Source organism: Haliaeetus leucocephalus, unplaced genomic scaffold (genome assembly GCF_000737465.1).
Source record: "Haliaeetus leucocephalus isolate CR32 unplaced genomic scaffold, Haliaeetus_leucocephalus-4.0 Scaffold229, whole genome shotgun sequence".
NCBI classification, from domain to species: domain Eukaryota; kingdom Metazoa; phylum Chordata; class Aves; order Accipitriformes; family Accipitridae; genus Haliaeetus; species Haliaeetus leucocephalus.
The window spans coordinates 691,475-717,331 of record NW_010972665.1 but is presented as its reverse complement, the minus strand read 5'-3'; the positions used below and the strand labels follow the sequence as shown (position 1 = coordinate 717,331).

Genomic DNA, 25,857 nt, shown 5'->3' with positions numbered 1-25,857 from the left:
CCCCCCCCCTTGTGTCTGCCCCCCCCCCCCCCCCCTTCTTTCTGGCTGGGCATGAGAAGCTGAAAAATCCTTCACTTAGTATAAACACTACTTAGCAACAACTAAGACATCAGTGTGTTGTCAACATTCTTCTCATACTAAATCCAAAACATAACACTATACCAGCTACTAGAAAGAAAATTAACTCCATCCCAGCCAAGGCCAGGACACTTGCCCAAGAGCATGAAGAGGAGATGGGTGGCAGAGGCTGACTGATTTACCTATCTGTGATCAAGGACCTTGCTACCGTCTGATGCTCAGTTTATTTGCGTATGTGCTTATATCGTGTCAGAGCAAATTCTGTGGGTCAAAAGGAAATTCTTCTGTGTTTGCCTTTTTACCAAGTCTTGGGAACAAACGCTGTTGAAGTATAATGGTTCCATGCCAGAGGTCATAGTAGTAGAAATGTTAGGGGTGAGAGGTTAAAGCAGAGTTGTGTCCACTGACCTGTTCAGTGTGTGTTGTGTATGTCGGAGAGCCAGGCTGCCTTGTGCCCTAAGGGAAGGAGAGAGGGATTGAAGAAGCCTACATAAGTGTGTGAACTGGCGGCTGGCTGGCTTGAACAAACAGCCCTGTTTATCTGTGTGAGTTGAAGTTTTGTGCTGTGCTGTTGCTTTTAAATCACTCGTGCTGGACAGCATGCAGTCAGTGATGGCCTTTATAAAGTTAGGACAGGATCACTCAGTTGAGCTTCTGAAGCACTCTAGTGGTTTCTTCTGTTATGGGCATGTACTAGATCAAAAATGTTAGCAATAGACTAAAATAGATTTATTTGTCACTTTCTTAGAGACTGTAACCAGTGGTCTCTTTCTAGTGGCCTGTATACCACAAGTTACTCATACTCCTTATGCAAGCCTGCTGCTCAGGATACCAGTTATCTGTCATCTGTTAAATGACTGCTTCAGAGAAGCTGATGCAATAGGGAGCAAGACCATGGGGTTGCTAATGTCAAGCCATACTGTACCTGAGTCTTTATTTGCAGTCTTCCCAGGAGAGATATGAGCTGTCAGTATACACATGGACTCTTTCTGCCCTGAAAAACTTTGTCTAAATTGGGAATGTTAAGGATGTGAACAGAAAAATTTTGTCCTGGATTGCAACTGATCATTGGCCAAAGGTGTTGCGGAGGGAACTTCAACTCAGTCTGGTGCTTCAGAGTATCATGTTGCCTCATGAAAATAGTTGCATTCATAGGCTACCTGTACTTGTGTGCATTCTCAAATAGTAGCATAAGTAGGATTTGTAGCATTGTTTAGACCTCCTGATAGAAATCATGTCAAAATCCTGGATAAGTTCATAGAACTGGGTAGAGTACAATGTGAAATCTGAAAATCCTAAAATTCTTTAATTTCTGTCACATCAGCTTCTTTAGACAGTGCAAGTGGAACAAAATCAATAGTATTTAAACTTACAGGCTGTAAGGAAAAAAAGCATTCTTGGCAAGTTTTCTTGACCAAAGCAATCCTAGCTTTGGTTTAAGCATGCCAGTTAGGGACCTCGCCAACAAAGATCATCTCCTGCCAGCGAAACAGCTAGTTCAGGTTGAACCCCAAATGGCACCAAAGTCTTGCTGCTTGGAAGAGGAATAATTCCAAAGTACCTGTACTTTTTTTCTGCCAAAGGCAAATAATTTCTGTTTAACTAAGTATACAGATCCTCTGAGTCTGGAGGCGCAGGCAGAATAAGAATCAAAAAATACTTTCCTACCTCTCACCTGTTAATGAACTTTGCTCTTTCCTTTGGTATGGTGCTTTGACCCTAGTAATTAATGGGGTTTGTTAATGGAGGCTGAATTACTGTCTTCATGTCCAGATACAGTGAAGTATGTTTAGGCTCCCAGCTCGCAGAGAAAGTAACTGCTTGTGTATTTCTCTGTCCAGGCTGCAATAAGGACAACTAACTTTTTATGCATGTGTGGAATCCCTTCATTTCTTCACATAGATTTTTAGATCATTTTGATTCTTCATGGACATTTTATTGTTTTACAGCTGATGCATGATTCCAGTACATGGGAAAAAATGTATTTAATGGAGTTGAGGACTGATGTAATATTTTTTCCACAATGCCCATCTTAAGATACGTCCTATTTGGTGGTCACACTGAAGTTGAATTGCATTCACAGATCTCTTCAGTTGCAAAAAATGTAAATTAGAGTTAAATCTCAGGCTTTTGCTTCCCTTCATGTACCATCAGCACTTTGTGTCAGTAGATCGCTCTAGCACATAGCAGTATGCAGAAATTAATTTATTTCCCCAGTCCATTCTCAAGAACATAATATTCACTTATTTTCATCATTCTAGGAATCGAGCTGCCTTTTAATAGAGGCAGTCTGAATTTCTGCTTGTGTGTGTGTGTGTGTACACGGATTACTGATTGCTTCAATTATTGCTGGGGTGGGAGGGGGGGGGGAGTTGGTTAATGTTTGTACTGTTGCAATGTCTTAAGGCAACAGTTGGATTGACTGCTACCAGGCCAGTCTCTTCTCCCTTTTGCTTCTGTTCTCTTTCCACCCCTGTAGGTTTGAAACTAATATTCCCATGATGTTTTGCACCCTGCTCTCCCTGAGATTCCCATTTTGCATCTGTGGTAACTTAGTGTGTTGGTTCTTGAGCTCTGGGCAGTTGTGTTTTGCCATTGGCACTTGGGAATTTTACTTTCTGGCAGTAATGTGGTGAAACACAATGTCTCCTAGATTAGTTCAGGCTGGATAGAAGAATTTGTGTAAATCATAACAGTAAGGTACATTAAACCTTTGAGGGATTTTTGTCATTAAAAGATTCTCTTTCCTCTTGGGCCATCAGGCTTTTCTTCATTTCATTCTTTGGATTTTGTCTGTCTCACTGATGCTTTTTAGATTCTCTGGCAACACAAGAAATGTCTTGGCTTGTTTGGGATTTGTTGTTCTTCAATTTCCTTTTAATTTTTCCCCTTGGCACTCATGGGCTTCCCTTGAGGAAGGGGTAAACAGAACGGGGTAACATCCAGACAGCTAATTGATGATAAAACTGTAATCTTTTTCTCCAGCTTCTTAGAAGTAGTGAAGCTTTCCTTTCACAACATGGTGAATTTGCAATGAGAGCGCATTCATAGCGTGCTAGACACACAAAGCTGTGGAGAATTACTGTGCTTTAAAATACCAGGGAAGAAGTTTTGATTTCTCCTGGGCTTTTAAATTGCCTACTTAGTTTGGGCCTGGTACCGTGCAAGACTTGTAAAGTATCATAGTGAAGCAAGTCCAGTGACTGAATAGAGTTTTGTAAAGTGTCACAACCTAATTGCTCTTCCTTCGACACGTGCCAATTTCTTTTAGAGAGGAAAAAGAGTGCTTAAACTTGACATTCATCAAACTTGTGCTGTCAGTAAGACAGACGGATCAGTCCATCCTCTGGACTTGGCAGTGCGCAATGCAATTCCCCATAGGTTTCATTTAGCCTAGTTGGCCTTGTTAGAGTGGCCATGCTCTCTTTCTCATATTAGGAGGGAACCTTGGGAAACCTGGCTCTAATTCACAACAGCAGCAAGATCAATAACTATCAGTGTTTGGTCAAGGGCAGATGAATTTTTCACGGGATGACTGCTTTCTGCTTTGGTTTAGTTTGGTTTAGTAATTTCATTTAGTGTTGAATGTCATTGGATCAGAGGAGTGCCCATGGGTTCTGAAGTTCAGAGCTGGTGCAGGTTCATCACAAGAACTGGCTGTTGTCATCTGCATGGTGATTTACTGTAAGAAATCTTTTGAAGCAATTTCAGCTGGTTCTAAACAGAGACAAAAGGTGAAGCTGCATTTCACTCACCCTGTTGTTATGGGATTTTTTTTTTTTTTTTTAAAAGAATAGATGTTAAACTTCCAACTACCTGTGAAACCCGTTGTGATTTCGCTTACTGAAGGACTTTTTCCTTGTAGGTGTATGAGAAGGTTGATTTCCCTGGAAATTGTTCAGAGCTTCATGTTAAGTAACTTCCACCCATGGAGAAAAAAAACCTTCAGAAGGGGATAGGATCTCAAGTCAGTTTTTGTAGAGCTATTGAGAAGTTCAGTTTTCTGGCATAGGATTAAGTGTCATTACAATTGGCACTTGCAGTTTAGAGCTTGCATCTGTCTGAAAAAAACACAAAAGTAGTTGTATATTCCAGAACCTATCAGAGGCTCAGGTCAGCTGTATTCCCCCATCTCCTTTCCCTGAGAGCAATCAGCCTCTCTGTAACAGAGATCAGAATTTATTTAAGTAATTCTGAATTTGCATATGTGGCTTTACAAACCATGGGTCTTGATCTAATCTTTCTCTGGAATGTGCTAGTGTAATCAGGTGTTGGTCTAGTGCTTATCCTCTTGTATGACGTAGGAGGAAGGGTTCCTAGAAAACAAGGATGGATTAGCATTGAAATTACACCTAAAGGTAGATGGATATTACTGTTCACACTGGCAATGAACACACTCATGGGAGACCAGTTTGGAAACAGTAGGATTTTACTATGTAGAGTTAATTGATTTGTTGCCTTTCATCAGAATAGTCATGTCCTTTCAGAGGTATTCAGGTCACAAGGTGGGAAGAAATACTCTAGCATTCGTAGCAAGCTCTTCTCCTGGTGACCTTCAACCTTGCTATGCCAAATTACCCCTCAGTTCACTTTAAGAGCCGTTCTTGTTTTGAAGCAGAGCCTTTTGAATATAACCTCTGACTAATATGTGTCAACCATAGCTCAGAAAAAAGTTTGTTGCGATGCAATTATTCCCATCTCTGTTGTCTCCTCAGTGCTAAGAAATAAGGGCAGAATTAAACAACTTCAACTTTTGAAATAAGCTGCTATCCCAACAACGTATTTTTTTTTCTGCACTCAGCAATCTCTATGACTGGCATTAAAATTTCAAGGCGTGAGTAGTTGTGTCTGTAGTTTAAGTCCATCTGGATAGAAACCATGAAAGCTTGCACTTTGTATAGCTCCATACTTCCTGTTGATGGCATTTGTTTTCCTTGTGGATGAAGTGGGTATCTTCTGCTTGTCACAATATCATTCCCTCTGGAACAGAATGGTACAGCTGGGTGAAAAGTGTTTGGAATAGCAGTGGAGATGCAGCTGGAGTTTTCAGTGTGATTTTGGCTGAAGATACACTAGCAAGTACCTGCTTATGAAAAAATGCCCAGGGTTTTTTAATGGGCAGTCAGAACAGCTGAATTTGAAGAATGGCATTAGATGAAACCCCTGATAACTAATGGCTAACACTGGTGGGACTGTCAGTGCTCCTGCTTTGCTGGTAGATGTAAATAATTCCTATAACATACAATATTTCAGTTGAGCTTATGCTGCCCTGATCAGAGGATATCAAGAATCAAATGCTCAGTATGCATTCTGTCATCCCTCTCCAAAATAGAAATCTTAGTTCTGAGGGGCGCTTGAGATCTTGGCACTGTGGAACAATCATTTGTTAAAGTCATGTTTAATGAAAGGGAGATAAACACATGAAACTGGAGTGTGACAAATGAAAGCCTTTGTGCCATTGTAATGAAATTAGGCAAACAGAACAGGCTTGACAGCTCTGGGTTCCCCCTGTCAAAATGCATTTGTAGTTCTAGCCTTCCATTCATGTGCAGCTGTGAATGGCACTGTTTCCCTCTTGATATGGTGGGCCTGGGCCCCTGAATGACCACTTTAATTCACAGGGAATTAGCTTTGAAGAGTATATTTTACAGGCATACTGAAAAGGATCGCAGTTAATTCTCACTTCTCCTTCATTGGCTTGAATATCCTTAATTTTGGGCCTATGTTTACTTCTATCATATATAAAGCTTTTGGTAACACTTACTAAAGTATTGATTTCAGAGATACACAAAGCTTGCTTCCACACATCCCCACAGTGAGCTTGTATGCTGTCTTGTACAATGTACAATCCCAGCAGCCTTTTAAAACAGCTTGCAGGATTTATGCGTTCTGGAAACTAGGATGTAGGCTCCTCAGCTTCTCCTTAGCTGTCAGAATCCAGTTCTCTTCATCTATTAAGAGCTTAGATTGGGATAAGACAAGTGATATTTTGAGGAACCTGTAAGGAATGTCAGGTGGCTACTCTTTTTGATGACCTCTTACTTATCAAGTTTAGTGGACATTGCCATCATTATTTTCAGGAAATAGGACTAGAGATTTCTCTGATCATATTAGTTGCTAGGTCAGACTATGTAAGTAGCAATCTGTTCTCATTTCAGATAAGAAAATCTCCGGAAATGTGCTACACATTGCACCATGCTGCAAGGGCTGGTCTAGACCTTGCAAGAAAAACAAGACCAAAATAACAGCAAAAAAACCCCTTGAGGGGAGAGATGGCAGAGGATTCTTTTCACTTGAAACCTTGACTGTACCAGGACTGTGCGGAGGGGAAAATACATTCAGGAAAAAATGAATGTGGATCATCTAGCGTAGCTTTTTTACACTTGTTACCCTATATTAATTGGCTGTTAGTGAACTGGAGTTAAATGTTGGACTAATCTTCCTAGCTAGAAGTCGGGGCGTGTCTTTCATTGCAGCTGCAGGATGGCATGTGTTCCAGTCAGTCTGGAGAATTTGTTTTTGGAGTGGTGAAACATGTGCCTCCTCAGCAAATCACCTGTAGAGCTGCTGAAATTGTAGTTTTGCCAAGGGACCTAGAACCAATACGCATATACTGTTCTGTGGCTGTTACCTAACTGAGTCTAGGTAAAGCAAATTCAAGCTCTGCAAATTTTTAGAGGAACAGGTTACTGTATTGTTAATCTCTAAATTAACCAACAGATAATCACAGGACTAACTCAAAAGGAGTTTCTCCTTTCCCTGTGATTCTGCATTTTGATCTGGGTGAGATTAAGCCAATACTTATTCCAGTAGTTAAGACTTCAGAAATGTTTTTGAAAATCTGAAGAGTATGGCTACTCAGTACTTTTAGATAGTTTTAAAAGGCAAGTACAATTTTGTCTTTTTTCCTTATAACTTTTCTTCTCTCTAACTTGCTGAGAGAGACTGCAGGGACTTCTCACCCTTGGATAGAAAGACAAAATGTTTTAGTGTTTGGAGGGTGAACTGAGAATAAAGCGCATATAAAGTCACGTAGGCCAGAAAGGCAGTGTTTGCAGAAAGTGTTTCTGAGGGTGAACCAGGAAGCACTTGCTGGTACCTCAATTTTCTGTGGCATAAATTCATTGAGCTCCTAGGCAGGAGTCCTGAAGAGCTGGTTTTCTGCTCCGTTACAGTGTTATCTTTGTCTTTTTCTCACCTTAAGAAGATAAGAGAATGCCCGTTTGTTGTACGGTTTGTTACGTAAGCAGAGAACGTAATAGCACATGCTTGAAGCATTGCTCTTGTCTGAGCTCATCTTCATTGGAGAGGTGCATGGGATACAATTGAGACAGCCTTTCTGAAGGCTGGGCGTCAAAGGCCAACAGCTGCTGCATAAGAGGAGTCCAGGTCATGTGGTTTGGGTTGCAGTTGCCTGTCCTGGGGACAAATGATGTTGAAATAACTTGTCATAAACAATTTTTTCTCGTTCATTTACTCTGATTCGGAACGCATAGCCGATCCTGATAAGAGTCATTCAGGAGTGAAGAGTTGAACTGCCAGAGAAAGCAGCTTATGTGAGCATTTTAGATCAGGAATGTGCCAACAGTGTGCTAACAATAAGAAACCTCTTCCAAGGGGGACCTACTCCTGTACTTCAGGAGAAAGGGACGCCGGATGTCTGATGCAGCTTGTTTGCTGAAGTGCCAGAATGGCTGGATAGGATTGCTGAAATGGGAGTTAGGTGCTTAAACATGAATTAGTTGTTTAAATATCTTTATAGACATGTGTGTCTAAGTGCAAATAATCCATAGGATGAATGAAGGAAGGCAATAGGATGAATGAAGGAAAGCACTGTGGTCTCAAAGGAATTCCGTCCTCATATTAAAATTGCCGACTGAAGAGTTGGCTTTCTGATACGTTACTTAAGATATTTTTTCCCTTCTTCTCAATCTCCATGCACTGCTTTGGGCTAGCTGAGCATTTTTGGATGTAGTCTGGTGCTGGTCTCTGTTTGCTTCCCTGAAATTTCGTTGAAGGGACCTGTGTGAAAAGAATGGTAGGTGCTTTCCAGCTGGTCCCCAAAGCAGCCCAAGCTTTTCATGAAAGACAGTATCATGTTTTAGTATAATTTTCCCTAGCTTTGAGTAGATTGAAAAGGAAGGCTGCTTGTAGGAATCCCCAGTGAAGTTTTGATCTCCTTGTGGACACTTACTCAGTTTTTCGTCTTGTAATACCCTAGGCTGAGGTCATGCTTGCAGGGCTGGTGGGTTTTGGGGTGGGTTTTTTGTTTGTTTGTTTTTTTCCCCAGAGTTGAAAGTAGTTATCTAAGCACAGAACCATCCCTTGTTTTCTAGTTCAAACACTGAGAATTGTCTCTTGCTAGGAAATACGCTTGGAGAAACATCTCTCAGCAATTCTCAAGTCTCTTACTGGTTATGGTTTCCTCACTTGTAGTGCCTGAACCTGAATCTGGCAGAGCAAGAACCAGAGTGTTGAAAAACCAGAGCCGCTTTTTTGGGAAACCTTTATAAAAGTTCAAGTATGTACTTCAAAACATTCAGTATTTACTTTATATAGCCTTTATTTTGGCAAAGGAATTATTAAAGTTATAATTTATTTTACTGCCCTTTCTGAGGTTCTTGGATATTTTCAGGAGAGACTAGCATTGCTTTTACGGTTAGGTGCCAAAAAAGATCAAGACTTTATGTAGTGTTTCTTTCATGATGTTTTAACTCGCTGGGCAGAACAATTTCCTTTAAAGACTAGGGTCCTACCTTACCAAAGTATTGTGAAAAGAGTGTTATTCAGTTCCTACTCTTCTGTGCTCTAGATTAAACTTGAGCTCTGATAGTAGAAGCTAGCACAGAGTGCACCTCGCAGTTGTAGTTGTTGATCTGAAGGGGCTGGCAGGTTGGTTCTGGACACTGCCATGTTCACTATATAAGGCTATGAAAACCTTTCAGGGAGGAGCTCCTGAACTAACTTCACTGAGCTCAACAGGATTGAGTTAAAAGAATAGGATTGATCTTTGACTTAGTGACTTGTTTGCAAAAGTTTTATGTGGTTAAAAACTTCCAAGTAGCTTTAGTGCCACTTCCAGATGCTGAACTGATACTTCAGCCAACAAGGGTAATCTTCTTCAAGACAGGATATAGCAAGAATAGCTACAACATGAGTGTTTTTCTGTGCTCCCAGTCTTCCTATTGAAGCAAGCACTGCTGCTGAGATTGAGTTCTGCTTTGAAAAGGGAGCTTGTGACCCTTGTAAGTCCTCGATGCATGCAAATGCTGCTGGTAAGAAGATCTCATTGTCATAATCAAGTGAATACTCCTCAGATGCAAATAATTAGCCATGTGATTGGTGTTTCACTGAAATTTAGATCTTTCAGACAGTAGTCCTTTAGTGGGTAAGTCTTGCACTAAAAATACTCTCTTCTTGTTTAGTATATTTTTTAATTTTTTTTCAATAACACAGCACCAACTATCCAGTCTGAAACAGTTTTACAGTGTACACAGTCACTTTTAGAGAGCTTAATGTAAAATGCTGTGTTACCATAAAAGCTAGAGTCTCTGAATATCAAGGAAGCTGGCCAGAGTTACTGTGTAATCAACAGTATGTTCCTAAGTTAAATACTAATTATGAAAAGCCATTTTGTGATCTTCATGTAAGTTGGGAATTTCAGTTAGACTGCAGGGGAATCTACTCTTTAACTACATCAAGATTCACAACTTTAATTGAAAAAAAAAAACCGAAACTCCCCCCACTCTTGTAAAGAAAAAGTCTATTTGTTGTCCCCAAAATGGATTAATGGAGAGTGTGGTAACCTATGTATCCTCTGCTAGCAAGTTTGTCTTCGTCATCTCATTCCACCTGTGCAGCTATGTATGTCTGCTGAAGTCCCATTTTTCTTACTAATTAAGGTGCAGCTTTTCCATCCTGGGGCCCACTGGATTGAAGGAGGCTGGATGAACTGACAGGATTATGATGGTGTTGACCATTCTATAGAAAGGATCAGTTTTGGGGAAGAAGAGCTTGGGTGTTGATCCCTAGTAGTCTTACTATATTTAATGTCATCCAAATGCTTGTAACCAGACAAGTGTTCTATAAAGCACACTTAAATAAACATTGATGAAAGCATGTCTTATGATCCTCTGCATTTCCATGAGCTATTGAGAGGTGACACAGTTGTAATGTCACACCATCTGACAAACTGGGGAAGTTGTTCTTAAGCCAAAAAGATTGAATCATCATGTTCCTTTTAACCTCTCACAAGTTAGTTGTGTTGGCCTGATTTGAACTGGTGGCTGAAAGGTAAGAGACTGCATAATGATTCCCAAAGTTCTCTTTTTTTTTTTAATTGCAGTTTTGCTTTAGTTAACAGCAAAACTATTGCACTTTAATGTTGTTCTCCATGTTGTTAACTTTTAAAACAAAAACCCCTGCATTATTCTTCCTCCTTTGCTTCCTCACTGTAATTTATCACAGTATGTTAACATGCTTTCTGATAGGCTTTTTACTTTGATACTTCAGGTTTTTCAATAGGAACTATGATAAAATGGAATTTCACTTATCTTAGAATCAGGATGGTTTGGATTTGGTAGATAGAAAAGCAGCAGCTTGTCTAAGGATTCAGGAATTACGGACTTTTTTTCTCCCCTGCCTCAAAGAAGCTCATATGACAGATAAGTGCAATATTGGATCATCAAGAATATAAGTGCCAGTGTTCCTGTGATGTTATTAGCCATTAGACTTGTTAACTTTTATTAGGAATAAAATGTAGGTTTCAGCAAGTTGAGCCAAGGGTTTGTACTTAAGTATTTCTGGTCTCAGGATTATCCAAGTTACTTTTTATACACTCTTCTTTGCAGCACTGGCTGTATTATGGTAGCCTTCACCTGCTTTTTAATGCTTTTTCTCCTAAATCCTCGTCAGAATTCCTCTTATCTTGATTCCTTGTGGCTTTTATTTGGTTGGTTTTGGTTTTTGGTTTGGTTGGGTGGGGGTGTGTCACTTTCCCTAGTTCTGGCTATTCTTTTCTGTCTTTTTTTTTTTTTTTTTTTTTTCCTAAAGCTTCCATTGATCATCTTGAAAAGTTTAGGAAGCTCGTTAGTTGTTCTTTCTCCAGCACAACAGCCCAATGCATCTGCCTTCTTGTATTGCAGCTTTAGAGAGGATACTTGATGTCCAAAGCAGCAAGTAAAGCGCCCTTTTTTTCTTCTTTGTTTGAGAGGCTTATACAGGTATTCTCAGAACAAGACGGAAGAGTTGTTAACTATGTTTATCTTGTGGGTTTTTCCTGTCTTTGCCAAGCAAACTTCTAGGGTTGCAGAAATGCAATTTGTATTCGGGCAAAGAGCTGCAAGAGATCCAACTAACCTGGTTGTACATTTGTACATGCATATGATTAGCATGAAGCTATATGTGTAGTAGGATGTTAACAGAAGTGGCGGAAGGTGGAGCAGGGTCTATATAGTTCCTGTGATCACACAATTCCAGGAGTATTAGGAAAATGCAACTGTATCTGCCAGTTAATTAATGTATGAATGTAGGCAGCAGTGGCTCTGTGGTGTTTACGGAATGTTCTTAAATTAGGATTTGTTTTAGAAGGTTCCAGTGAGCTGTTTTGAAGATCATAAGAAAGTGAGCTTCACAAACCATTGCTTTTAAAAATATATGCGTATACGCGCACGTGTATTTAAAAGCAACCCCGACCTTCCCACTAGCTGAAACTAAGCTATTGCAGATCTCTTTCCTCTAAGATTAAGCTTGCTGTAGATTCTTAAAGAGAAAATGCATCCTAATGAATCAAGTCTAATTTAATGTCTCTCAAATTATTTTTATTTTAACAGAGCTATCTGAAATTGAACCCAATGTCTTTCTTCGGCCTTTCCTGGAAGTAATCCGTTCTGAAGACACTACAGGCCCCATAACTGGATTGGCCCTCACCTCTGTGAATAAGTTCCTCTCATATGCACTAATAGGTATGTCTTGTGGCTTCCTGGGATTTACCAAAATGCCAGCCAAATGCATCTCCTTGAGACATGTCTTTGGCCAGGATGCATGCTTGCAGTCTTAATGAGGAGATTGGGGAAATAAGAAAATTGTCATTAATGCTGCGGAAATAGGCATCTGCAGTTTCTTAATATCATACCTGCTGGTCTTTCATGGCATTACAGCAATGGCTGGAAATGGAGCCAAAGCTTCTAGTCTGCCCTGACTGCTGCACGTGCTTATGGCCTGCTACTGGACCGCAGTGGTCACCAACTGCTTTTTAATGCAATCTGAGCAAAAGGGCCAGGAAGGGGAGAATACCAGCTTGGATTACATTGTTGTAATACACAGAAACACAGTAGGATTATTTAGTTTTGTGGACTAATATTTCTGCTCTAGAGTGAGGATGGGTTTTTGCCTCATCCCAGACCCTGTCCAGTGGTGTGCCAGTACTCTTCACTTGTCAGAATTGTCATGGCAGAGACAGTTTTGCTGTTGCCTGGACTTTCAAATGTGCTCATTCTCCTTTATGTTTGTGAAAGACTAATAATGTGCATGTGGTCAGTTCCCATGGCTCAGCTGGCTTGCAGTAACTCATTAGCTGGCTTTCTGTCTCCCTTCAATGTGTCATCCTGTTGTTAGTGGTGCTTGATTTTTCTGTGTAAATTCTGGTAGTACTTTCTGGTCATACCTGTGCGAATTACAAAACTTATTACTCATGTTTGTTTATATGTAGTCTCACTTGGAGAAAATTATTTTACCTGTCTTCCTCTGCCCCAAGTTCAGATTTCTCAGTTCTTTTCCTCCCTTACATTTTAAGTGAACACTGTTGAATTTTTGGCACTGTTGTTTTAAATATTTTGTGCTTCGGAGTTAGCATGAGGGAAGTTAGAGAAAGAAAGGGCTCAATGTAGATGCAGACCACTTTTGTGGGAAAGACCCAAAATTAAAATGAGCAAAAATGGGGAATTGCAGGAAAAAAAATTTTTAAGAGTTTGATGGTAATTTAGTCTATTAAGACATCAATTAGTGGGCAGTATTGGGTATAATTCAGTGGTACAAAATAACTAAAATGATGCAATATTGATGTTGCTTCATAGGACAGTGAAGAAATCTTAATAAATAAGACACTAAAACATGTCCCTCTGAAGGAGTAAGCAATAATGCAAAATATGTTAGTTTCAACATAAAATGAGGGATGGACTGTTCTGGGCTTTTATGGTCTGGGTGGGATCAGAACATCAGGCTGGTACCACATGTCCAGGCAAATGTCTGCACAGGCAACTGACTACAAATACTTGATTTGAGGCAGAAACAGGAAAAAAACATGGTTAAGAATTTATAGTCTTTCTCTAGCTACTTGTTATTTAGAATATTAATTAGGTCACTCCAGCAAGGACGCATCCTTGTAACTGTTGGTGAGCATGTGTCTTTGTAGTAGACAGTGGAAAAGACCGTCTGCCTGGCTTTTGTTGTGGAGCAGAACCTGTAATCTAAGACCTCCGTTGCTGCTTCAGGTGACATTCACAGCAGCCTTGTCCTTTGTGCTGCTCCAGATACCAGTGAGGCTGGGATTAGTGGTGCTGACTAAACACCTGGCTAGGGTTGTGTTGTTAAATTAAAGCTTTTTGGTCATGTATTTCTCTTTGTAATGCAAGACTAAAGGTAGTCTAAAGACTGCCTAAAGATAGGAAAAGCTTAAAACCATCCTTAATACAGGAATCTGTTTCAAACTGTATGGAACAAGGAAGGAAGGACTCCGGCATAACCATAGTGGGGAAATTTCAGTGTGGCTGATATTTGTGGTGCATTTTGGGGCTGTGTAATTGACAGGTGAAACCAGCACTTTTTTCAAAGTATCATAGCTTGTCTCTTCTGTGAGTGGATGGCTTTTGCTGTACACACTGGGTTGAAAACTAGTGGGCAGTGAAAGAGCCAAACTCCTCTCATAATTATTTCTTTAAAATGGCTTTCTTCTCCTATTTCCAAAGCATTTCATTACTAATCCTCATGCCATCTCACTGTTTTTCATATTCTGTCACATGTCAGCAGGTGGTTATCTGTCTCCTTTTCAGGCCAGTATTGCTGAGGGATATGTTCTAAAACCAGTTAGAAAAAAATAATTCTTGAGTAACCTTTAAGACTTCTGATCTCTTGTAGTCTGAATTGCAAAGATCTGTTCTGGGATTGTTGGATGCAGCAGTTCACTAATGGTATAGTGTGCAATCACAGCTCAGTTAGATAAAATTACTTGATATCCACCATGCGTTTGTTTTAGTAGGAATAGTTAGCCTTACAGAGACTATCCTCTGCTCTGAAATAAGTACTACTGTTTCAAGAGTTACAATTGATAAATTACATAATAATTTTTAAAGTACAAGAAAACTGTGCGACAATACTAAAGTCTGATTGATTTTATCCCTCAGATTAGTTATTTCCTTACTCAGCAGTTTTGCACTAACTAGCTAGCTGTCAGCCTTTTTGATGAGCTCAAACCTTAGCTATAGGAAGACTAGTGGCTGAATTTCAGAATTGTAGTTTTTGTATTTTCCTCAGAAAAGGTATGTGCTCTTTTTATTATCACAGTGTGTCCACAGCAGCTTCTGGCTCCATTTCTAAAGTTAATTTTCCCTGGTGTTCCTGAAAACTACATATCTCTGAGTAGCTGTTGCTCGGCTTCCAGCAAGACGACTTGCTGTTTGGGGAGTTCAAAGCTTGTTCTCCCCTCTACCTTCTCGGTCTCCTTAGTGATTTATTTTAGTTCCATTAAAGGTGTTACTGAGCAGGCTTCTGGCTTTCCTGGATTTCCCTGATGGTTGAGAGCCTGGATTGTCTGCTTTCTTGTTCTTTTGCTCACCTGTTGTGAGAGTACACCTGGTATGAAATGTGTATGTCTAGATGGGGTCTTCAGATTTTTGCATTGTAGGTGGCAATTTTCAAACTGATACTTTGCTTCACACAAGCTTATTTTTGTTAGTGATTCTGAGCAGGCATTGACACATCTTTCTGCACTGTTTTCTCACAAGGGAAAAAAGCAGCGGGTTGATCTTTTCTGTATCTTGTTTCTGCAAAGTAGAAGTATCTGTGCTTTTAATTGAACTCAAGAGGCTTTATAAGTTGACCTGAATTTGTAGAGCTGTTCCAGGGAGCCAGGACTGAAGTAGTCAGGCGTGATATGTGTTGGGAGAGAGGTGTGTTTATTAGTGTTGAAGGTAGGGGCTAGGACAGCAAAGCAGTAGTCATAGATCTGTTAAAGAAGCATATGCACAACTTGCTTGCCTTTCCTTTTCACACAGACCGTTTATCCATAACTATGACTAAATGTATCCCTAGGCCTAGAGCAACTCACACCTACTGGAATAGGTGACAGTGAAGTGAATCTGAGTGTTCTGACTATGGGAGCCTTTTCTGCAGCAAGTGGCTTTTTCCTCTTGATGCCCGCTTAGCTGCTTCCCACTGTAGTTTTTGAGGTTGGTTAAAAGCAATGCTAATGTAGGTACTGGAACTGTAACACCACTGGTCTTTGCCTGATTTAATTGAGGCAATTTAGAATGATCCTACATCACCATTGGTGGTTTAAGCTATTATTTCCATTTGTGAATAAGAGTGCATGGGACACCAATATATGGCTGATTTTATTGCCTCTGGTAGAAGAGTGGTAGCTTCTAACTTGATTATAAGCCATCATTAAAGGTACACAGGGAACTGCCTTTGACAGCCAGCCTCTTATTTAATGCTTCCCAGTATCAGAGTTTGGTATCCTGTTGAGTGCTGCTGCTGAAGCAGGTAAAAAATGACCAATTGGTCTTAAAATAGTCTCCTTGATAGCTCAGTGAGGTTTGACTAGCAAACCAGGAGAGGAACTAGCTCTCAGCTATGCATTTTTTTTTGTGGGTGTGTGTGTTTGTGAGAGAGAGGGCTATGTCAAAAGTAGGCAAGCTCTGCTCTTAATAGGGATGTGTAAGAGATAGCAAAGGTGAAGTGCTGTTCCTATGCACATTTATGGGATTCTGAAGCACACCGATGCCATTTCAGTTTTGTGCAACTGTGACAAGTTTCTTATCCTGCAGCCCCTCAGAACCCCCACAGCGTGGTGGAGCTGCTCTGTTTGGACCACAATAAGGGCAGCTTTCTTCAATGCATAGGGCTTAGCTCCTCCTAGGTGTGAACACAGCTGAAGTCAAAGAGGGAGTCTGCAAAGCTGCTCTGTGAAGTATACAAGGTCTTGCTTGGTTCTTCTGTCGGCTTCATTCTTGCTGGAGTTCAAGAGGCCCCATTGCCAATTAATGAGGTATTAACTAGTGTTTAGATTGTCTCCTTTCTTTCCTAATGACTGTTTAGGTAGGAAGGTAACAAGATTCTTGCCCAGTGCTGTATTGTTTAAGTGAGAATGAAATCAAAGCCGGAGGCAGCTTGTCTGAAGCCACTGTAATGTGGCACAAGATACGGTTACTAGCAGCAATCTCGTCCTAAACATTCTCTCAACTGCACCATTATTTGTAGCTACAAAAGGCTGAAACGGGGAGAAGGAGCCTTGATGAATGATTGAAGCGGGAGGCCTGCAACTCTGATATCTAAACTGTGATCGTGTCTGTCTGCTGTTTTCTCTGGGGAAAGCTACTGGTCCATTCCTTCCCCAGCTCCTATTCCTTGGGAGGGATGTAGAACAAGAGATAATTTTTCCTCTCAATCTAGTGGAACCCGTTTGGCATTTTCTCCTCCTGGGAGTAAGTTTGAGGTTCCCTAGGTTTAAGAGCTGTTTTCTCTTCGTTCCCAAGGAGGAACTGAATGCATTTAACTGCTGATTGTGCTATGTTGTAGGGAACAGGACAGGGTCTTACAAATTAACATCTAAAAACATACAGTGCCAGTAACAACTGAATTGTAATTCTTTTCTTTGTTAGGTTACATCTTTTTGCAAATGTAAATAAACTCTTGATAAAGTCTCTGAAAGCTCCCAGTTTTAAAAACTTTCTGTTTCTGGGAGGTGAGTTTGCTCTCACAGGGTCACTCAGTCGAGTCACGCAAATTAAGGAAGCAGATGGCAACAAAGTATCTCTGTGTAGATGTCTCCCCACAGAGGTGGTAGGCTGTAGGTAGCCTTTCCATGTCATGTATTTTTATTCTGTTAATCAGATCCCAGCCATGAGGGCACAGCAGAGGGGATGGAGAACATGGCAGATGCTGTCACTCATGCCCGATTTGTGGGCACAGATCATGCGAGCGATGAGGTTGTCTTGATGAAAATCCTACAGGTAAGTGGAGAGAAATGGTAATTACAATAATGGTTGCTGCCTGTTGTGGAACATATCCTGTTACATGGAGATGAAGAGGAGGGAGCAGTGTTTTGACTCTGTAGGAGCTTAGTGACAGACTTTATTTTTAAACAGATGGCTCATATATACCTGTGGTAAAAGCTTTTCCAAATGAAAATAATTAAAAGCTTAAATGAAATGATTTTTAAATTAAGGGCTTGATAATGTGGTAGTGTTGATAATCCTACCTTGTGCATGGTCTGTGTTAGTGAGGGGTAAATTAAGCATATGGAGCTCTCAAACTTATTTTTGAGAAAAATTCTTTGTAGAGACAGACCTATGAACTACACACTTCTTCAGTCTATGTACTTTTGAGCAGATAGCTAGTTAGTGAACTTAAATATTGGGTAGCATAAAGCATATCAGGCCTCTTTTAGAAGTGGGGCAGGAGGTCATTCTTGTCTCCTAATCTGTCTGTTTCTTGACCATAGCGTTCAGTTTGAAATGACTCCTGGAAAACCCTTAGGTTTTCTGCTCATGGCAGTTCTTCTTGAGGAAGCCAGTGTTAACCTTCTCTTGGAAATGCATGCAAGTGTCAGTGTACTATGAGACATACATATACTGTTCTTTGCAGGTTTTGCGGACCTTGCTGCTTACTCCAGTGGGAGCCCACCTTACCAATGAATCTGTGTGTGAGATCATGCAGTCCTGTTTCCGCATATGCTTTGAAATGAGACTCAGTGGTACGTTTGTTCATACTTCTGCAGTTAAGAAATGATGGGGTTTCCTCAGCATTAACTAGTTCTATTGTAGAACATGCAGCTGTGGAAAGCTGCTGAGCTTTATATTACTGTGTCTTTCTACAACTTCATGGAAAATGCGTTAGGAGTTCACTGTACCACTTTTGACTGCTCTTTTTCCCCAGCTTTGTGGCGCCATCTTGTGATTGTATGCCCATTTGCAGTAATGCGGTGTTGGAGCTGGTTTTAATAAATTTGCCGTAATCTCTGTAAACAAGGCTCGGAGGGGAGTCTGCTTGAAGAATCCTCTTGATAATATCACACTGAGTAATGACACCTGTGTTATTTGTTTTTGTCTTCACAGAGTTATTGAGAAAATCTGCAGAGCACACTCTGGTCGACATGGTGCAGCTGCTCTTCACAAGGTAAACCTGCTTGTGTTTGCCTCAGCATCGCTGAGATGGCCCTCTAAGGACAGAAAGATTCCACACTTCCACTTAAGGGCCCTCAGAAAAATCAACCAAAATGGTCATTATTTAGAGGTGGAAGGGGATGGAGGATTTGGCACTTTTCTCTTGGGCTGACCCTGTCAGACTGCAGGGAGACAGAGGTAGGGAAGGTTGGCTGGTTTAAGGTGTCCTTGGAGGAAAGATGGACAGCCAAGTAATGAAGAGCTTTAGGACAGGAAACCAGTTTGAGGACAGAGAATGCAAACTTCACTCAAAAAAAAAAAAAAAGTGCTCTAAAAAATATAACTCTCTTCAGGAGAGAGAATAGAAATGGTGTTGAATAGCCACATGTTGATTTCAAGCTGAGAGCTTTGACCTCGCATATCAAAGAGAATTTTAGACTCTTGAGATCATGTGTCTTGGACAAATGTTCTGCCCTTTTCAGCACCCTTCAGGTAATTAAGATTACCTCTTTTAAACTCAAGTAAGTAATTTAACTTCAAAACTGTTTCTCCAGATAGTGAAGTAATCATAGACTTTCTCTGATTATTGTGAAAAGGAAATATGCAGATATAGAAATACTTTTAGTAGGAAAAGATTGTAGTAAAACTGACAGCTTGTGAAGCACAGCTCTCATAATATTTATTTTTTTTCCCTGTTGTCACATTCAATTCCAGTGGGATCTCAGTTGTTTGGTTTTTTTTTTTCCTCTGTGCACCCTGTGTCTTACAGTGCACTGGATGAATGTGGGGCAGAGTCGGAATCAATCTCTCCAAAAAGGCGAGACTGTATTACTTCTTCTCCAAATACATATGTGAATTTTACTTAGTGCTTATTCATTACTTATTGCGTATCCTCTCCTCTGTCCATCTTGATAAGGCTTGGAGACCACCACCACCATCTGTGCCTGTGGACATGGGGATAGAGAAGCAAGGCAAAGACAGCAACTGCAGGGGTGGTTTGGCCATCTTGCTCTCCAGAAAGAGAAACAGCCGAAGCTGTGCTGCATGGCTTTTATCCCTTCAGCAAGCAAAGATAGAACTGTAGTAAAGGAACAGAAGGGAGAGCAGGGCATGTGGAGTTACAGAGCTGTACACATTTGTCATTTGTTAGCACAGGTGAGAGAGTCCACCTCCTTTTCTTCTGAGACAGGGACTGCTTAGCTTAAAGCATTCAGCTTAAACTTAGATCCACTGTGCACCATAACTGTGTTTATATGATGCAGAATAGAGGAAAACTACTGGGGTTTCTACAAAGTTAATGAAAAGGGTTGCCATGACTAGTAATAACATGTACGCTGCAAGAGTCCTGGTGTGGATGACGCTCTGGCTCAGCAGCTGTTTTTAGCAGCATCAGAGAAACCTGTTTTGAACCAATCTAATTAGTCCACTGCTGAAAACATACACTGAAGGAAAAGAAGCTGTACTTACATGAGCATTAACAATGAAAATCAATATAGCAAAACTGCCATTAGCAGTAATAGCATGCAAAGCACCTCTCATCTATACTTGTTTTTTTCCCCTTAGCAGATTTTGACAGGAAAAGAAACTAAGAGCGTCTGTTTTTGTGGAGAAAACCTAATTTTCATTTTCTAGTATCTGCAGCATGACTGGAAAGACCAGTCTATTTTTTTTTCCTCCTCTTGTTAACCCAAGAAAGCTTATGTATTTTGGCTTGTTCTTTGTCTTTCAGATTGCCTCAGTTTAAAGAAGAGCCTAAAAGCTACATGGGAATGAACATGAAGAAGGTAAGACTCAGCACTGTGTTGGCTGTTCTGCTCTTGTCTCAGGCTTGCACTCGTCTCAATATTGTTTGTTTTCACACTTGTGTTCTTCATTCCTGCAAGTCCCTAGTTCACTGAAAGAGCATGTTTAACCGCATAAATGGACATAGCTTCATTAATTCTCTGGGATTAAGCCCCCATAGTCCAGTAGTGAATCTTGTTAATGATACCACTGCCTAAGTGAGTCAGTCTGGATTCTGGGAACAGCCATCAGCTGCTGTGGGCTAGAAAACCCCAGCAAGTTATGGGACCTGGTGGTGGTGATGTCTGATCATTTACTGTCTTCTGCTCTCTCTCCAGCCTCTTTCTCATCTTTCTTCATTCACTACAGGTCTAATACTCAGCTCTGAGGATGTATTTGTCCAGTTCTCCCTACGTAGACAGGAAACTTTTTGAGGCTGGTGAAACAGTATGAAAGCATCATGAAATTGGGCTATTGTAGAAAAGCTTTGGTGGCTTCTAGAAGGGGCAGCATTCTGTAGCAAAAACCTTAGTTCAAATGGACAATGCCATCTCTATTAGCAGCCAAATCAAAGCAGACTGTTCGTTTTCTCCCTTTCCCTAAATGCACAATTTTCTGAGGGTGGAAGCTCCGGGTTTTTTTCAACACCACCGTCTCCCTCTGTACAGCGAGGTTTTTAGCAGCTGGATTCAGTACGGCAAATATCAAAAATGTAACCTTACATGGTTATTAATGTAATAATTTCTCAGGTGGAGGGAGGTCCACTTGGTGAACTCCATATAAAGAATGTCAGTAAAGATAAAGGATTCTACTGTTGAGAGCAACAGGAGGGGAAGAAGAGTGCTAGAGAAGAAATAACCACCTTTGAACTTATGCTGAATATACTATTTATAACACTATAACTTCCAGTCTGTTTTTATTTTTAATGAGTTGAAAAAAGTGGCAACGTTGGGTAAATGTATATTTGAGAGACTGAATGCTTACTTATAGGAATCTGAAACTAGCTTGGGGCCTTACTTGTGTAGTAACCTAGTGACTGCTTGTTTCCCTTGCTGTGGGAAAAAAGTGGCAAGATTTGTGATGATGGTAGGCTGGCCTAAGGAAAGCTAAAAGAGGTCAGGCTAATGTACTGCAGGTATTGGAATTTGTCATGGCCTGTGTAGAGAAGGTGTAATGTGAAGGTGAATTTGAATTCAGGAAGGCTACCCTTATCAAGTGATGGCTGCTCCCAGCTCGGTTAAGTGATGCTGTGTCTTGTGTCTGATCTGTGCAGTTACCTTGTACTGTGTCTTCACTGTGCATGCCAGGAGTCTGCCCTGCAGCCTTGCACTCTGCCAGGTTGTTCTTCTCTTTGGGTTTATTTTGCTTTGTTTAAACCATGCATTTGCCTATCTTTCACAGATCTCTTCATGTCTCCTCAACAAACTGGAGCTAAGTAGTGGGGAACAGCCCAAAGCCCTGAACCAATTAGAGAGGGTATTGCTCTTTAAGAACCTAAAGGTCTCTCTCTCCCTTCTCCCTTCTTACCTTACTCCCCTCTTCCTTCTCTTGTAAACACCACCTGAGAGATAGTTACATTGTGTGCAGCAAATCTCCCTCCACTCATTTGACACAGCATGGCTTTTGGGGACAATGCATGCAGTGGTTGCTTTGCAGTGTTGTGGCTGCAGCTGGGGCAGGCTTGGGAGGGAGAGACCCTTGTTTTACTGCAGCATTCAGTGTCTTGGTGAGTGTCACCTAAGACACCATCATGGCATCCTCTGAAAGAAGGGAGTGGGAGGGCATGGGCAGGATTTGAGTCCTCTATGACAGTGAAAAGCTGAAGAAAGGAAACATAAAAAATGTAGATTGCTCTCTGAAGGCTCAAGTGTTGTGTGTCCTAGCTGTTGATCCTGTTTATAGACGTAGCAGCATACCTGAGGAGTCTCTTGACCCAGCGTGCATTAAACAGTTTTACTCAAGGTGAATCGCTGAGCTTTATTACTTAGTACAGGGCTACAGAGTTCAATGCTCTCTAAAGCTTTTTTGAAGGAGACTGCTGTACATTTTCAACATCCTTGGCTGTGTTTCCACTGAAATTAAATATGGTTCCCAGCACAGTATTTGCTAATGGGGGATGAATGGGGCTGGACTGAATTATGAAATGTGTTAGTCCCTGCTGCTTCCCCTAGAAAATACTTATAAAGAAATATTGTAGGCCTGCAGATTGTTGGTTTTGGAATGATCATAGAAACCCTGAGAAGCTAGCTTAGATGGGACCCTTCTCAGTTTTCTGTGTTGGTTCATAAACTTAATGTAGCTTTGGTTCTTGTCTGCCATTAATACTATTTGGTCCAAAAGGAGCTGAACAGAACATTTAGAGATGCGCCTGCCATTCTTTTGTCCTGTGTCTGTGGTCAGGATAGTTTGGAAAGACAGCAGCTGGAGACTCACAGATTTATGCAGAGTTACATAGAAGAAAAGACTAAGAAATGTTTCCCTTTGCAGTAGAAAATGTTGTAGCTAAATATTGGGTTCTGCAGTGGGAGTTAGGAGGAACCTAAATCTGAGTTTTCACAGATTTTGGGGGTGGATTATGTTCATAGTTGCCTAAGATGCATAAATACACTTCACCAGATAAACTTCATTAGTTCTTGCGGTACAGGAAGGTAGGTAAGTGAGATGACTGGACTGCATTGGTGTCTCCAGGACTTGGATCATGGACTGCGTTCTCTCTGCATGCTTTTGTGTCTTGAACGCTACTTGGTGTGCTGACCAGTTCCATGCTGCATCTACAATGAGCTCATGTTTTAGTATAATCACTTTAGTTACTAATCATTGGCCCCTGCCCTTTTCTCTTGAGGCTTACAGTATCTTATGGAAAAACAAACGAGTGCAGGTAAGGTGGCTTGTAGAAAAATGAGATCTAATGGACCCTTGAAAAAGAATCTTGTAGTGTTACATTTTTCTTCACCTTCATAGACCTTAGCTGGAGTTTTATTGCTAAAACCTCATCTATCAAAGGAAGCATTTGGAGTCTTGTGTTTTTTGTTTTTTTTTTTCTTCTACAATTTTGTGTACACGTTTCTTTATGCAAAGGTAACTCAGATAAATGTAGTGGAATCTGTACTGAGTTCCAAGATGAACAAATAGTAGCTCTGAGCTCCTTCTCTACTCTGATTTCTAAAGATTGGTTTTTAAATACTAACTTGAGATGTATTTACTGTGGAAGTACAAGCTTAATCTAATCTGAAGGACATTGATAATTAGAAAACTAATGCAACTATAATATCACTGAGCATTGGAGAGGGAAGGAGAGTTTTAGATGATGTTTAAAATTCAGGATGTTTTAATGATATATTAAATGCCATTTACTGCAGCATTTAGTCAAGAAGGCAACCTTAGGTTTAAAATCTCAGCCTGGTAAAATGCAACCAAGCTTTCTAGCGAAATCAGGAAATGCCTTAGTATTGAAGGCAATGGCAACAACCATTAGAAATAGTTCCTTTAGTCAAAGACAAATTGTGCAAGTTTTTTTTTTACATTTTTATACTAACATAAAAAGCAAGAATTCATGGGATTGTTACCTTTTAATTCAATACAAAATGAAAGATATCACTTTGCTGTCCTTTGATACATGTATTCTTATAGAATTCCCAAACTCAGAGTTTGTTTGTTAAAACAACATATAGCCCCTTGACACTGGTGAAACATTTCTATTTAGCATTTCTGTTTGCTTCTGCAATTTTTTTTTTAAGCTATGCAACGGTCATTGTCGTTTGCTATCTCTTATTTATACGAGATAGCAAAAGAAAAAAAAAAGAGGGGGGCTGGAGGGGTGGAAATTATATGGGAGGTAGTCGTAGGTAATCCTAGTAGGTAATTCTAATAAAAAGATGTCTGTTTGTGTAGAGTGTGGAATACTGGATGGTATGAGATGGAAAAGACCTACTGGGTAATCTTGCCTGCTTGTTAAATTGTCAACACCCCCACCCACTGCCCAAAATCCAAAAGACCCCACCAACCTTCTATTCCCTCATGCTTCCCCCCCACCCCCCCAAAAAAACCCCAAACCCAAAAAACCCACCACCAAATAAACTAAGATTCTTGTCTGAATGCTTTATACTTTGTTTAAATATTTGGGATTCTTTAAAAATCAGCTGAGTATTTTTGCTTGCCTGATTAAATGGTTTCCCATCCATGTGAAGCTGTTGTGACTCAGTCTGTGAAAGATGGCACAGGTTTATCAAAATGATGACAGATGGGCATATGTCTTAGAAACCTCAAGAGCTGGAATCTTGGAGGTAATACAAAGCACAGGACAATCACTAAAAATAGGTATTATGTCTGAGGAAGAGTGCTTTTTTGAAAGGGCTGCTGTTGAACTGAGATGGTATTTGGTGTTGCGTGAAAGGGGAGATCAGAAACAGTAATTAAATTGTCACCTTGAACCTTCTGATAGGATGGTTCAAGTTACCTGTTTCTCAGGAGCATAACTGAGGGTAAAAGAAGTGGAACCAACATGATTAGCTCATAGCAATATCTTGGCTCCATTTTGCTGATTCAATTCTGTGCCCCGCCACCCACTCCGCCTCTCAATTTTTATCAGCAAGTAACTTTTTACCTGGCAAATAATGGCAATAGGACATAGTAGCTAGAAGCAAAGTCTCTTACTTTGAAACTATGTGAAACAGACTTTCTTGGGTTTAACACATAATGCTTCCAGGTTTCCTTCCTACTTTAAGTATTTTTATACAATGAACCTGCATTGGGTTTGCATGGCAAGGTTGGGGGGGAGTGGGGGCTACAGGGGTGGCTTCTGTGAGAAGCTCCTGGAAGCTTCCCCCATGCCCGACAGAGCCAATGCCAGCTGGCTCCAAGATAGATCTGCCGCTGGCCGAGGCCAACCCCATCAGTGACAGTGGTAGCGCCTCTGGGATAACATATTTAAGAAGGGGGAAAAGAAAACTGCTGTGCAACTGCAGCTGAAGAGAGGACTGAGAATATGTGAAACAAACAACTCTGCAGACCCCCAGGTCAGTGAAGGAGGGGGAGGAGGTGCTCCAGGTGCTGGAGCAGCCTGTGATGAAGACCACGGTGAGGCAGGCTGTCCCCTTGCAGCCCGTGGAGGTCCATGGTGGAGCAGATATGCACCTGCAGCTTGTGGAGGACCCCACACCAGAGCAGGTGGATGCCCGAAGGAGGCTGTGACCCCATGGGAAGCCCGCACTGGAGCAGGCTCCTGGCAGGACCTGTGGACCCGTGGAGAGAGGAGCCCACGCTGGAGCAGGTTTGCTGTCAGGACTTGTGACCCCGCAGGGGACCCATGCTGGAGCAGTCTGTTCCTGAAGGACTGCACCCCGTGGAAGGGACCCATGCTGGAGCAGTTCATGAAGAACTGCAGCCTGTGGGAAGGACTTACATTGGACAAGTTCATGGAGAACTGCCTCCTGTGGGAGGGACCCCATGCTGGACCAGGGGAAGAGGAGTGAGGAGTCCTCCCCCTGAGGAGGAAGGAGCAGCAGAAACAATGTGTGATGAACTGACCACAACCCCCATTTCCCCATCCCCCTGTGCCATTGGCAGGGAGGAGGTAAAGAACTCAGGAGTAAAGTTAAGCCTGGGAAGGATGGAGGGG

General features: G+C 41.1%; 1 protein-coding gene across 5 annotated transcripts in view; it reads left to right on the top strand.

Moving 5' to 3' along the window:
• The window catches only part of GBF1 (golgi brefeldin A resistant guanine nucleotide exchange factor 1), a 109,512-nt gene that overhangs the window by 50,039 nt on the left and 33,616 nt on the right, over nucleotides 1–25,857 (top strand). For 3 of the 5 annotated variants that reach the window (XM_010567720.1, XM_010567722.1, XM_010567721.1), the window contains exons 4-8: nucleotides 11,910–12,041; nucleotides 17,188–17,306; nucleotides 17,941–18,049; nucleotides 18,411–18,471; nucleotides 20,188–20,242. In XM_010567720.1, the coding sequence (XP_010566022.1) occupies nucleotides 11,910–12,041; nucleotides 17,188–17,306; nucleotides 17,941–18,049; nucleotides 18,411–18,471; nucleotides 20,188–20,242 (476 nt within the window). Of the gene's footprint in view, nucleotides 1–9,295; nucleotides 9,354–11,909; nucleotides 12,042–16,121; nucleotides 16,343–17,187; nucleotides 17,307–17,940; nucleotides 18,050–18,410; nucleotides 18,472–20,187; nucleotides 20,243–25,857 lie in introns of those variants that run through there. The other 2 variants (XM_010567723.1, XM_010567724.1) reach the window with 2 other exon arrangements.